This window comes from Heterodontus francisci, chromosome 5 (genome assembly GCF_036365525.1).
Source record: "Heterodontus francisci isolate sHetFra1 chromosome 5, sHetFra1.hap1, whole genome shotgun sequence".
NCBI lineage: Eukaryota > Metazoa > Chordata > Chondrichthyes > Heterodontiformes > Heterodontidae > Heterodontus > Heterodontus francisci.
The window spans coordinates 183504428-183516817 of record NC_090375.1 but is presented as its reverse complement, the minus strand read 5'-3'; the positions used below and the strand labels follow the sequence as shown (position 1 = coordinate 183516817).

Genomic DNA, 12390 nt, shown 5'->3' with positions numbered 1-12390 from the left:
ATTAACCACCCATTTATACTAATCCTACACTAATCCCATATTCCTACCACATCCTCACCTGTCCCTATATTCCCCTACCACCTACCTATACTAGGGGCAATTTATAATGGCCAATTTACCTATCAACCTGCAAATGTTTTGGCTGTGGGAGGAAACCAGAGCACCCGGAGAAAACCCACGCAGACACAGGGAGAACTTGCAAACTCCACACAGGCAGTACCCAGAATTGAACCCGGGTCGCTGGAGCTGTGAGGCTGCGGTGCTAACCACTGCGCCACTGTGCCACCCTGTATTTGCATTGGAGGCAGTGCAGTGAAGGTTCACTAGATTGGTCCCTGGCATGAGCGGGTTGTCCTATGATGAGAGACTAAGTAAATTGGACCTGTATTCTCTGGAGTTTAGAAGAATGAGAGCTGATCTCATTGAAACATATAAAATTCTAAAGGGGCTGGAAAGGGTAGACACTGAGTGATTATTTCCACAGTAGAGGAATCTAAAACATGGGACACAGTTTCAGGATAAGGGGCTAATCATTTAGGACTGAGATGGGGAGAAATTACTTCACTCAAAGGGTTGTGAATTTTTGGAATTCTCTACCCAGAGGTTTGTGGATGCTCCATCATTGAATACATCTAAGGCTGGGATAGATAGATTTTTGGTCTCTCAGGGAATCAAGGGGTGTGGCGAGCGGGCAGGAAAGTGGAGTTGAATTCTAAGATCAGCCATGATAGTTTTGAATGGCGAAGCAGACTCAATGGGCCACATGGTCTACTGCTACTCCTATTTCTTGTGTCCTTGTGTATGCTCTTGCAGAGTGGAGTAAGATTAATTGAGACAGTACTTGTTTCCTTTCTGAGGGAGAGAGAGGAGGTACATTGTGTTACAATCAAGTGAGGAGGGGTCAAAAGGCTCCCCTCTTGTCCCTCTCCTTGTTTAACCGCAACAGGGTTTGTTTCTTTTAAACAGTGGATACGCTTAACAATTCAGTGAGTGTTTAACCCTTTATGTGCTATGATCATACAAGAACCAAATGGATCAGTTTTCTTGAGTTTAAACAAGAAAGAGGTTAGTTTATTGTACTTAAAACCAAAACCCGATCTAAGTAAAACAATAAATTATGCTCAAACTTTCACGCACATACACACACGAGAATCACGTACACACAAATAAGTTACAGAGTGAAGAAAAATATATTGGTTGGATTAGAGTCCGGATCAATAAAAAAAGAATATATAGTCTGTGGAGTCTGGTAATTCAGTTGTCTTCCAATTGAACTTGTGGTCCTGAGGTTTCTGGCTGGTAGAAGTGGCCAACTGGTTCAAGGTTTTCTTGGAGACAGTGATGCAGATGGTTTTCTTCCCAGGGTCTCTGTCTGCAGCAATGATAGACTTGGATGTTTTGCAGCCAGCAGGCAGGGTTCGAACTTGCAAGGTTGCCTGGAGAGAGAGAGAGGGAGTCCCCCACTTGGGTTCTTCATTGATCAAACTCAGGTGCTTGTCTGTCTATAGAGAGAAGGGGCAACTAGTTTCACACAGATGGAAAGTCCGTCACATGATGGCGCACTGTACTCTCTCTTTTGTAAATTAATTGGATCATGTTGAAGAATTCCAATCTCTCAGGTCCCATTGTTCCCTTTGTTACCCTTTGAGTGGCTTGTCTCCACCAGTTAATGTTCCAAGATTGCCTTTAATGTCTTGTTAATGAAGGAAGGACCATGTAACCCATTCAAAGTTCTCACCATTGTTCTGGATGAGGAATAACCAGACATTCGTCTCCACCTCGATACCTTGGAATGTAAGGTATTTAAATGCAAATTGTGGTGGCCATTTTAGCTGCTAGCAGTGATCCTTTATCAGTTCTTTGTCTCCTGTTTTTTAAAAGTCTAATTCAGGTTTCCAACTGATGGATTAAAAAAATCATCATTTGGCATTGCACATGTTCATGACAATTGCTACATATTTAATAAATCCCTTTATTTTTTAAATTGCAAAGATATAAGCCTGGAAATCTCCAATGAATTTTAAGAGAAAATAATTTAATTTCATACAGAAGGGAAAAGCTATAGCTTTTGATGGGCAGAGTCTGTGTAATGTGGGAGATCCAGGATACCTCAGGTTACAGGACACCAAGACAAAGGTACTTATGTACCATTTCTGGTTGAATCATCTGACTTCTACATAGGTAACTTCATCTCTTCATTACAGAAGGCCCTGCCCAATTTAATACATCTTGCTACTGCCAAGAGATCCAACAATAGTGATCAGAAATTTAAAGTCAATCTAAAAAACCATAGTTGATGCTGGGAAGGTATTTCTTTTCCCCAAGCTGGTTAAATTCACCACAACCCTGACTCCATTTCATGGTTCATCAATCATGCATGCTGGATTTCGACCAGCAAGAGGGAGCCTTCCAATGTCAAATCCACAAAATCACAGCAGTACTTCAGCAGGACTGCTTCTACATCACCAGAAGAGGCAGATGGGCATTTGAAGGGACAGAACAGCCCACTCAGCTAGATTATCAGCGGGTTAGCTTGGAGGGAGAGGAGGCCAATACAAGGCTGGGTGGGGGAGGGGGGTATGGGGGTCTCAGTATTGCTATTTCCCAGGGATTACTGCCAACTACTGGAAGAGGCAGTAACTTGGGAAGACACCAGAAAAATGTGTTGGGGCTCTACCTCCACTTTGCACTTTTCATGCTGTAATGATGGAAGGGGCAGCCAAAGGCAGTTGTAGGAGTGGCAGGGAGAAGAAAATTGTGTCTGAGGTAGTGAGGTAGCAGTAAGTCTCACAATCTACTTTTCTCTCTTTTCTAATGCTATCCCATCCAGGGTGTCAAAAAAGGGCATGGTGAAATTGAATTAAACACATTTCTGATCCAAGTAAAGGTGTTATATCATAACAAATTGTGTTGTTCTATAGTTATAAAGTAAAGGTCACAAATATCTTGATAACCTTATTACAATCCCACATTATAATGAGAAACCAGGATCATTGTTACGAACAGTAGAAAACATTAAAGCAACTATAACCTGACCTTATTAAGCTGGAGAAGAAAAATTAACTGACTACATAGTATACAGCACAGAAACAGGCCATTCGGCCAGACCAGTCGATGCTGATGTGCATGTGCCACACGGGCCTCATGTTCTTCTTTGACTCCTATCTGCGTATCCTTCTATTCCTTTCTCCCTCATGTACTTAACCATCTTCTCCAAAATGCATCTATGCTATTCGCCTACAAGTTCCACATTCTCACCATTGACATATAATACAATATTCACACAATATTCCAAATAAGTCAGAGAATCAACATATTCAGTCTTTGAAAAAAAATATGATTTTCTTGCCAAAAACCATGTTATGGAGTTCCTTGATCCAAACGAGAAGCCACAAATCTGGAGTCTGCTGCCAGCCAACAATCATATTTTGCTCTGGCTCACTTACAAATATAAATAAGACTGTTTCCTCATGGAAGCAAACATCAAAGGATTATTGGAGGTACCAGCTGGATATATACAACTCAATCCAATACTGCAACGCCCAATTATGATATTAATTAAACATGGGTGCGAGAGGAACATCAATGCTAGAGCACTTGCTCTTTAAATTTTCTTTCAGTAGGGTAGTTGGTATTTTGTTGACACTCAGCTACACCACACTGTAGACAACATGCCACATGTGCTTACACTTCAGTTTTGCAAAATACCTTTCGACATAGTTCTTTAGTTTCCAAAGTACAGTCCATTTATTTTAAATAGACTTTAAAGGCTCCTGTGAAAGACCAATACACATATCTTATTAACCTAGACACCTGTCCTGCCCTGAGGAAGGTTCCAGTTCAATTCGCATAAACAAGTGGCTAACCTGCCGAGAAATGTTTGGTTTGGAGCAGGAATTGTATATAATTGGACCAAATGGAAGCTGCAGATTGTAATTCTAAACTGGGACTAGTTATCCAGCCTCAGTTTGACTGTATCAACACAACATTTATAGGATAATATAAAACATTCCCTACCTTTAAACCTGGTCGTCCTGGAAAGCCATTTCTTCCTGGAATTCCAGGTTCTCCCTGAAAGCAGGTAAAATAAAAGATTCATTGTCAAAGTACTTAGGCATAATGAAATGATGACCTATCTCTTTGACCAAGCTTTTGGTCATCTGACCTAATATCTCATGTGACTGGGTGTCATATCTTGTTTTATAATGTTCCCGTGAAGTGCCTTGGGACGTTTTATTATGTTAAAGGTACTATATAAGTTGTTGTTGTATGTTTTATACTCAGATTTTTTTTTTTCAACTTAATCTTATATAGTCTTGCATAATATTTAGGGCACAGACACAGGCCATTCGGCCTAACAGGTCCAAGCCAGTGTTTATGCTCCACATGAGCATCCACCATCCCTTCTTCATCTAACCCCATCAACATATACCTCGATTCCTTTCTCTGCCATGTATTTATCTAGCTTCCACTTAACTGTATCTATGCTAGTCACCTCAACTACTCCTTGTGGTAGCGAGTTCCACATTCTAACACCATGTTACCACCAAAATTGTAGTACAGTAACCTGTAACATATTAAACATCTTGTTTCTAGAACACAACAACTAGTGCTATACTTTCATTTTCACCTATTATTGGCTGGCTGAAAGTAAAGGAGAAATAAATTAGAACAAAAGATGCAGTGAAAGTACAAGTCTAAAGCAAAAAAAAGCTTGAAAACTGCCCAAAAGAAAATACGAAGGATTTAGGACAACAAATTCTGAAACACCAGTCAGGAGAGTTAAAAAAAACTGAAGGATAAAGGAGAAAGATAACTAATCAAATCACATATAATACTTTTGAAAATGTTTTTGACTTTATCAGCAACTACAAGTCCAAAATCAGATCAGAAATTGCATATTTCATGATAGCATGAGTACATTTCCCAATTACATTGTGCTTGCGTTTTTAATACTTTTGGTAAAGTTTTTAATTAAAGGCTGTCCCTAGACTTCGACCAACTATATATCCCTAAATTAATTAAAAGCAGTAGTCAACCACATCCACGGATTCTGAGCAAGTGCCATCGGCAGAATTTTCCAGCATGCATCAACATGTTTCTGAAGTTAAGCCTACGCAGAAAGGTAAGTAGGGATTATTTCATCCTGTGACAATTTAAGAGTCTCTTTGTTTCAAAAATGTCGAAACAAGCTGGAAATTCAATTCTCAAGATTATTTTAGCCAATTACCACATTCAAAATTCTAACAACTACTGCTTTTGTATCATAAACTGCTCACAGACAGCTAGACCACAGCTGTGATTAACAGCACTTGCGGTTTCTATGGAAAAGGAAAACAAAGATTATCAGAGGAAAAGTTGAAAATTATTTCAGTTTGTTTTTCGAAGTCATTTAAACTTAAATGGAAGGTGAAGTTGAATTATTGAGATCTTGCTGAGTGGCTGTGACCCAAGTTAATCACAGAAAGCCCCACCTCTCTTAACATGGCCTCAAAGTTCAGTTAGAAAACTTTTCCTGGGAATCTGTAAGCGGAAAACAGTTGAACTGCTGAAGTCCTTGTGATGTTAGGTAGGGAATTCCAGGATTCTGACCCAAGGACAGTGAAGAAATGGATTAGGATGGTGGGTGACTACAGGGGAACTTGAAGCTTGAAAACTGTTCCAATGATGTTGCTGCCCTTGTCCACCTTGATGTTAAGAGGCTAAAAGGCAGGGAAATGCTTTTGAAGTCAGCTTGGCAAGTTGTTGCAGTTAATCCTGTAGATAGTGCATACTGCAGCCATAAAGCACTTTGGTGGAAGGGGGCAGGGGTAATGAGTTATTGGAAGGGGTACCAGTCAAGCAGAGTGCTTTGTCCTGGATATTGTCAGGCTTCTTGAGTGATGTTGTGGCTGCAGCCATTCAGGAAAGTGGTGTGTATTCCATCACACTCATGACTTGAGTCTTGTAAGTGAAGTTGTAAAGCGTCAGGAGCTGACCTATTCGTTACAGTATAGTAACCTGTTCCCTGTTCTTGTAGCCACAGTATTGATAAGGCTGGTCCAGTTAAGCTGCTGGTCAATGGTAACCCCGCCCCCTCCAAGATTTCGATAATGTGCGGTGTCATTGAAATCGAAAACATCTTCGCAGACTCAATGGTCAGTACATTTAATCAATGCAGAGCAGCAATCAACAAAGCCAATAGAATGTTGAACTACACAGCTATACAGTAAAATATAAGTCAGAGGAAGGCACGATCAAATTGTACAGTGGGCTGGTCACACCAGAACTGGAGTACTATTGCATTTCTGGCCACCGGGGCACAAGGCCGGAATTTAACGTGGAAGAGTGGTCCACCCACTGGCTGGAAAACTGGGGCAAGCCCGCCTCCACTGGGCCTGCAAACCACACTGCTAATTTGTGTGGCTCACAGCCTACTGATTGGCTGGCAGCTCCATTGGTGGGACTTCCTGCTCAATGAGGTGGAAGTCCCGCCTAAGACCAATTAAAGGCCTGAGCAGGAGGGCACCACACCCGCCCCCCCACCCCACCCCAGGCCGTCAGAAGGCCACCTACTTCTATCAGGCGGCTTTTCTCAGGCCTGGGCCACCCGCTGCCAATGGTAAAATCCCTGTGGTGGCAGTTGGAGGCCCTTAAGTGGCCATTAATTGGCCCTTAAGGGCCTTGATTGGCCTGGGGCAGACGGGCCTTTTCTCGCCACCACCGCCCCGCGTAAAATGGTGGCGGAGGCAGGAGCGGGTCAGGAAGGGCCCCCCCCCCCCCCCCAAGCCTCCCACTCCATTTTATGCCCCCCACCACCAGCCCACTCTTTGGAAGGTGGGGCGTAAAATTCTGGCCATAACCTTTAAAATCAGAGTCAGGCCATTCAGGAGAGAAGTTAGGAAAAACCTCTTCATGCAAAGGGTGGTAGAAGTGTGGAATTCCCTCCCACTAAAAGCAATAGTGCTAGCTCAATTAATAATTTTAAATCGGAGCTTAATATTCGCTCGACAAGGGTATAAAAAGATTCTGGAGCTAAGGCAGGTCAGTTGAATTAGGATACAGATCAACCATGAATGGCAGAACAGGCTCGAGGGGCTGAATGGCCAACTCCAGTTCCCATTAACAGTCTTGTGACCTTGTTGATGACATTAACTGTATACTTTCTGGAATGCCAGTGAAAACACTTTGGCTTGCAGCAATTATAACTTTATGTCAACAAGTTTCAGTAAAAATATCTTGATTAATATCAAAATTGCGAGTTAAAAAAATATGAAAGTTTTACAAATTGAGCACTCCTTTTATTAAATGAAAAGCACTCAGGTATTTAAACTCCCTTACCAAAGGGCCATACTGTCCAGGAGAGCCAGGATTTCCTTTTTCGCCTCTACTACCCTGTAATGGAATTGATTCATAATTAAGAATAAGACATTCTTCTGAGGCACACAAGTGTAAGAGTAGTTGAATTACATGATTAGATGCACACTGAAAAGCTACTATAGAAAACTGCGTAACGAATAAAATCAAGCTGCCTACCTCTTTGGCCAATGTTACTTTATGTGCCTCGGTGCCAAATTTTGTCTGATAACGCTCCCGTGATGGACCTCGGAATGTGTTACTATGTTAAATACAGCTGGTGTTTTCTAAATTTCACCCATTATGGTCACACAGTGATTGGTTTTAGAAGGTAAGGAATCTGATGACACCCATTATTTTAACAGTTACAGCAAAGCAAGACAATACTGGTTTTTCTTTAGTGTTCTGTCCAGTCTGGTAAAAATCTTGCAGAATTACATGAATACAAGTAAGCCTGGGGAACACGCAATTATCTTGAACCTCTGAGTTACGAGTTGCCATTGAGAACATTCACAGATTATGGCTCCCCAAAAAAAACTAGGAGGGGGGTGGGAAGTGGAAGGGCAGGATGGGATGTTTTATCAGGATTGAAAAGTTGACTGTTATTAGATTTCAAAATGAAATCAAGTGAGTTGAACAGTTGTGCTATTGTAACAGGTAAGTTGAACAGTAGTTCTGCTGGAGTTTAGTTCATTGCATTCCAAGGGGATTCATACTGCCTCTACACATCTATCTAGGATATGTTAAATTTGCAATGCATGGATACACACACCTTATTTGGGCATTACCTGTATGTCATGCCTGTAGGTACATCTCATTATAAAGCTACCTGTGACACAGTCTGTCAATGCCTGCACCTGCCTTTTTCTACCACTTCATAAGCTCCAGATAGATTCCCATACCTATACCGACAGTATCACTAATACACTGAAGGAAATTTGCTTTGTCATGGCTTTCCATGGGCAGCATCATGGGTAGATAGAGAGCAACTATTTCCGCAGCTGGGGGGAGTCCAGAACAAGAGGTATAACCGACAAAATTAAGAGTTAGAGTTAGACAGCTCAAGGTGATGTCCGGAAATTTTCCACACAAGGGGTAGTGGAAATCTGAAACCCATTCCCCTAAAAGCTGTTGAGGCTACGTCAAATAAAAACTTTAAAACTGACATTGACAGATTTTAATGGAGTAAAGACGGCTAGATGGATTTAAGATACAAATCAGCCATGTCTAAGTGAATGGCAGAACAGGCTCCAGGGCCTTGGTGGCCTACTCCTGTTCCTATGGGAGATCCATTAGTTGCTTTAAATAATTGCGTAACCACCATAATGTTTCTGTGCATCAACAGCCAATATGGGAGGCTTGACATATTTCAGATGGAGCACTTGTATTTGGATTACTTTGTAAAATTTCAGCAGCAACTTTACTCCACTGTAAGATCAACGTGAATTCTCTGGCAGGTAGGTTTACTTGAGCTAAAAGTAGGCATCTTAAACTAAATATAAGCAAGCAGTATATACCTTTGTTTGTAATAAGGCTTACGGCTTCATGTTAAGCAACTATAGCCAGCATTCACAAAACCTTATTTCCTAAAACACCCCGAGATCTGATTGTGCAGTTAGAGGGAACAACCTGCAAATTATTAAGATAAGGTAATTATTTAAGCTATGAATGTTAGATATGAGTCCTGATTGACAGAGATCGTTGGTAGGGGAGTGATGGGGATGTGGTACATTGAGCATTGAGAGAGGCTAGTGCTTCAGTTGTTGCATATGGATTTGAAAATACATTCACTGACCTTGACTACTCGTGTGAGGTCACTGAACTTCTTGCAGCACTGCATTCAGGCCCTTGGGGCTACACTGCTGGCATTGACCACATCAGCTAACTGGTCCCAGTTTCTTTGTCATACCTATCTGGAGGGCCTCCTGTGGATACAGGACTTCTCTCCTCCTCTCCACCTCCTGCACTAAGGACTCCAGTGCAGCATCTGAGAACCTTGGAGAATGCGCTCTCCCCTGTTGCGCCATAGTCACTCTCTTACAGGTCAGACACTCTTCCCCAGCCATTTCCAGCATCTGCTGCAGCTAGACTGCACCTCCCCTTTAAGGGGTACAAGCTGGCTTTAAGTAGTGCAGGCTAGCTTTAAATGGTGCTAGCCCCATAAGAACTTGGGCCCCCTGCTGAGGCTTGCAGCCACTCAAATGTGCATTTAGTGCAGGGCTGTACACCACAACCAATTCAATGAGCAGGCAGCACAAACTGTACATGCTGCATGTGTTGGAAGCTACGGGCGCAGGTTAATTTTGCATCGTGATCTCCATGCCTGTTTTCGGGGGCCATCCAATTTTGCCCCCTATCTGTTTTCCAGACTTGAAATTTGAATCAGATGATAGTAAGCTAACATCTTCAAGTTAAATTTTTATTTGAATTTTAGTTTATTAATTAGATTCCCTCGCCTATACCTAACAGCTAATGGCTTGTCCTTTCAAACGCATTCTCTTTTAATGTTAATTTTACACAGCTTAATGGAAGCACTTTAACTGATGAATGCACAGATAATCATTTTTATTTGATGGCTTTGAGAGCCATAAGCTCCATGAATTCACTCAGTCTTTATCTATTCTGTAATAATTACTGATACACTACAAAATCTATTAGTCAATCCTTGGTTTGATGGTGTTTTCTAGATGCATGTAGAGTCAAACTCTTGCCTGCCAGAATAGACTGCAATGATTTATGCCTCTTTAATAGTGCAACTCTAGGAAATGAACAGCATTACTACCCACTTGAATAGCACAGAATAAACAAACATGTGCTGCCAGAAAATAACATAAGAACTAGCTGGTTCCCACTGGGCTTGAGACTCAACAGTTTAAATAGTTCCCTTTCTGGGCTGGAGTGATTAATTGTCATTGCATTAACCATCATCACATCTATCTATCTAGGCAAGATCGATAATTTGCTTGCTATTGGAGTAGGACTGGAGAAGTCCAAGTATTATTGTACAATTACACTAGTTCCGTGGCCAATAACATCACTTGTTACATGATAATGAGCCAAAACTTGCTGGAAATGTGATGGCGGGTTCTCGACACTTATATGATGTGATGATGGTTAATGCAATACTCCACTCCAGAAAGGGAACTATTTAAACTGTTGAGTTTCATTCCTCAAGTAGTAAATTCATCTTGGCTATTTTTAGAATTTTACCTGTAAAATTAAATTTTTTTCTTATTCTATTTTTTTCCTTTTTCTCTCTTTTAATCCAGTATTTCTTTCTCTTTTATTCCTCTTTCTGTACCTTAATGGACTCCATTTCACCCTCTTTCTCGATTGTTCCTCTAGTTTCTTTCTCAATCCTTAAATCTCATTAGTTAAGGAGATAGACTATTGGTCCCATTGTTCCTTGAGGTTCCAGATGCAAACGTTATCAGTTCACATACAGCAACTTACAAGGCAAAATCTTTGAGCTGAAGGGTGCAGCAAAAAGTCTGACTATCTTTTTTTAAATCATAAAAGACATAAAATGTATTTATATTTCTGTTTTAAATTTTGGAGCAGGTCAGCTGGTGACCATTTTGTTTTATTTAGTACTAGCTAGGCACCTGGAGTACATTTCATTTGTTGCCTGCACCCGATGTTACTTCCAAGAGGAAGATAACTTGATGAATGTCAATTGCCATGACTTGGCAATCAACATTGTTGATGTTATCTTCCTGACCACAAGAAGGAGGCACAGCTGGATTGAGAGTTTGGGGAATTAATAATGGATAATAAGGAGATGGCAGATAAAATGAACAGATATTTTGCATCGGTCTTCACTATTGAGGATAGAAGTAATATCCCAGTATTAGCTGTAAGCCCAGAAATGGAAGGGAGGGAGGAACTCAAGAAAATTACAATCACAAGGGAAATGGTACTGAACAAATTGTTGGAGCTGCGGGCTGACAAGTCCCCGAGTCCTGATGGACTTCATCCTAGGGTGTTAAAGGAAGTGGCTAGTGAGATAGCTGATGCGTTAGTTTTAATTTTCCAAAAGTCCCTAGATTCGGGGAAGGTTCTGTTAGATTGGAAAATAGCGAATGTAGCTCCTTTATTCAAAAAGGGAAGGAGACAGAAAGCAGGAAACTACAGGTCAGTTAGCTTAACATCTGTCTAAGGGAAAATGTTATAAGCTATTATTAAAGACGTTATAGCAGGGCATTTAGAAAAATTTAAGGTAATCAGGCAGAGTCAGCATGGTTTTGTGAAAGGGAAATCATGTTTAACCAATTTATTGGAATTCTTTGAGGGAGTTACACATGCTGTAGATAAAGGGGAACCGGTGGATGTGTTGTACTTAGATTTCCAGAAGGCATTTGATAAGGTGCCACATGAAAGGTTATTGCAGAAAATAAAAGTTCATGGTGTAGGGGGTAACATATTGGCATGGATAGAAGATTGGCTAGCTAACAGGAGACAGAGAGTAGGCATAAATGGGTCATTTTCTGCTAGGCAAGATGTAACAAGTGGTGTGCCACAGGGATCTGTGCTGGAGCCTCAACTTTTTACAATTTATATAAATGACTTAGATGAAGGGACCAAAGGTATGTTTGCTAAATTTGCTGATGACACAAAGATAGGTAGGAAAGCTCGCAATGGACATGCTCTTATCAGATCACTTGCTGTATCAGGTCATATTTTAGTTCATCAGAGACATGAGCCTACTAGTGACAGTAATTTTTTGTTCTAAGCATGAGAAAACATATCTGAACAGCATTTCAGTCAAAACAGTCTCCATTATTATCGCAAGGTCTAACATTAATTCGGGAATATAGCAGAAACAACATACTTTTTTTCCAAGTAACCCTGGTATTCCTTGTTGTCCTGTTGGTCCTTCTGGCCCCTTTTAAAAAGAAATTGCAGCGTAAAGAAAACAGAAATGAATGTCTTGCATTCTAACACAGTAGAAGTAGTGATTTGAATCTGTTAAAATATTACCTTAGGACCTGAAGGCCCTTCTACCCCTGGAAAACCACGCTCTCCTTTTACACCCTAAAGGTACAAATAAACACA

At 40.9% G+C, this 12390-nt stretch overlaps 1 protein-coding gene across 1 annotated transcript in view; it reads right to left on the bottom strand.

The window, feature by feature from the left end:
* Positions 1–12390, bottom strand: part of LOC137370304 (collagen alpha-1(XXI) chain-like) — a 155462-nt gene that overhangs the window by 116418 nt on the left and 26654 nt on the right. The window contains exons 7-10 of the mRNA XM_068032684.1: positions 12316–12369; positions 12167–12220; positions 7321–7374; positions 4018–4071 (exon numbers count right to left, since the gene is read on the bottom strand). Coding sequence (XP_067888785.1) covers positions 4018–4071; positions 7321–7374; positions 12167–12220; positions 12316–12369 — 216 coding nt within the window. The remainder of the gene's footprint in view (positions 1–4017; positions 4072–7320; positions 7375–12166; positions 12221–12315; positions 12370–12390) is intronic.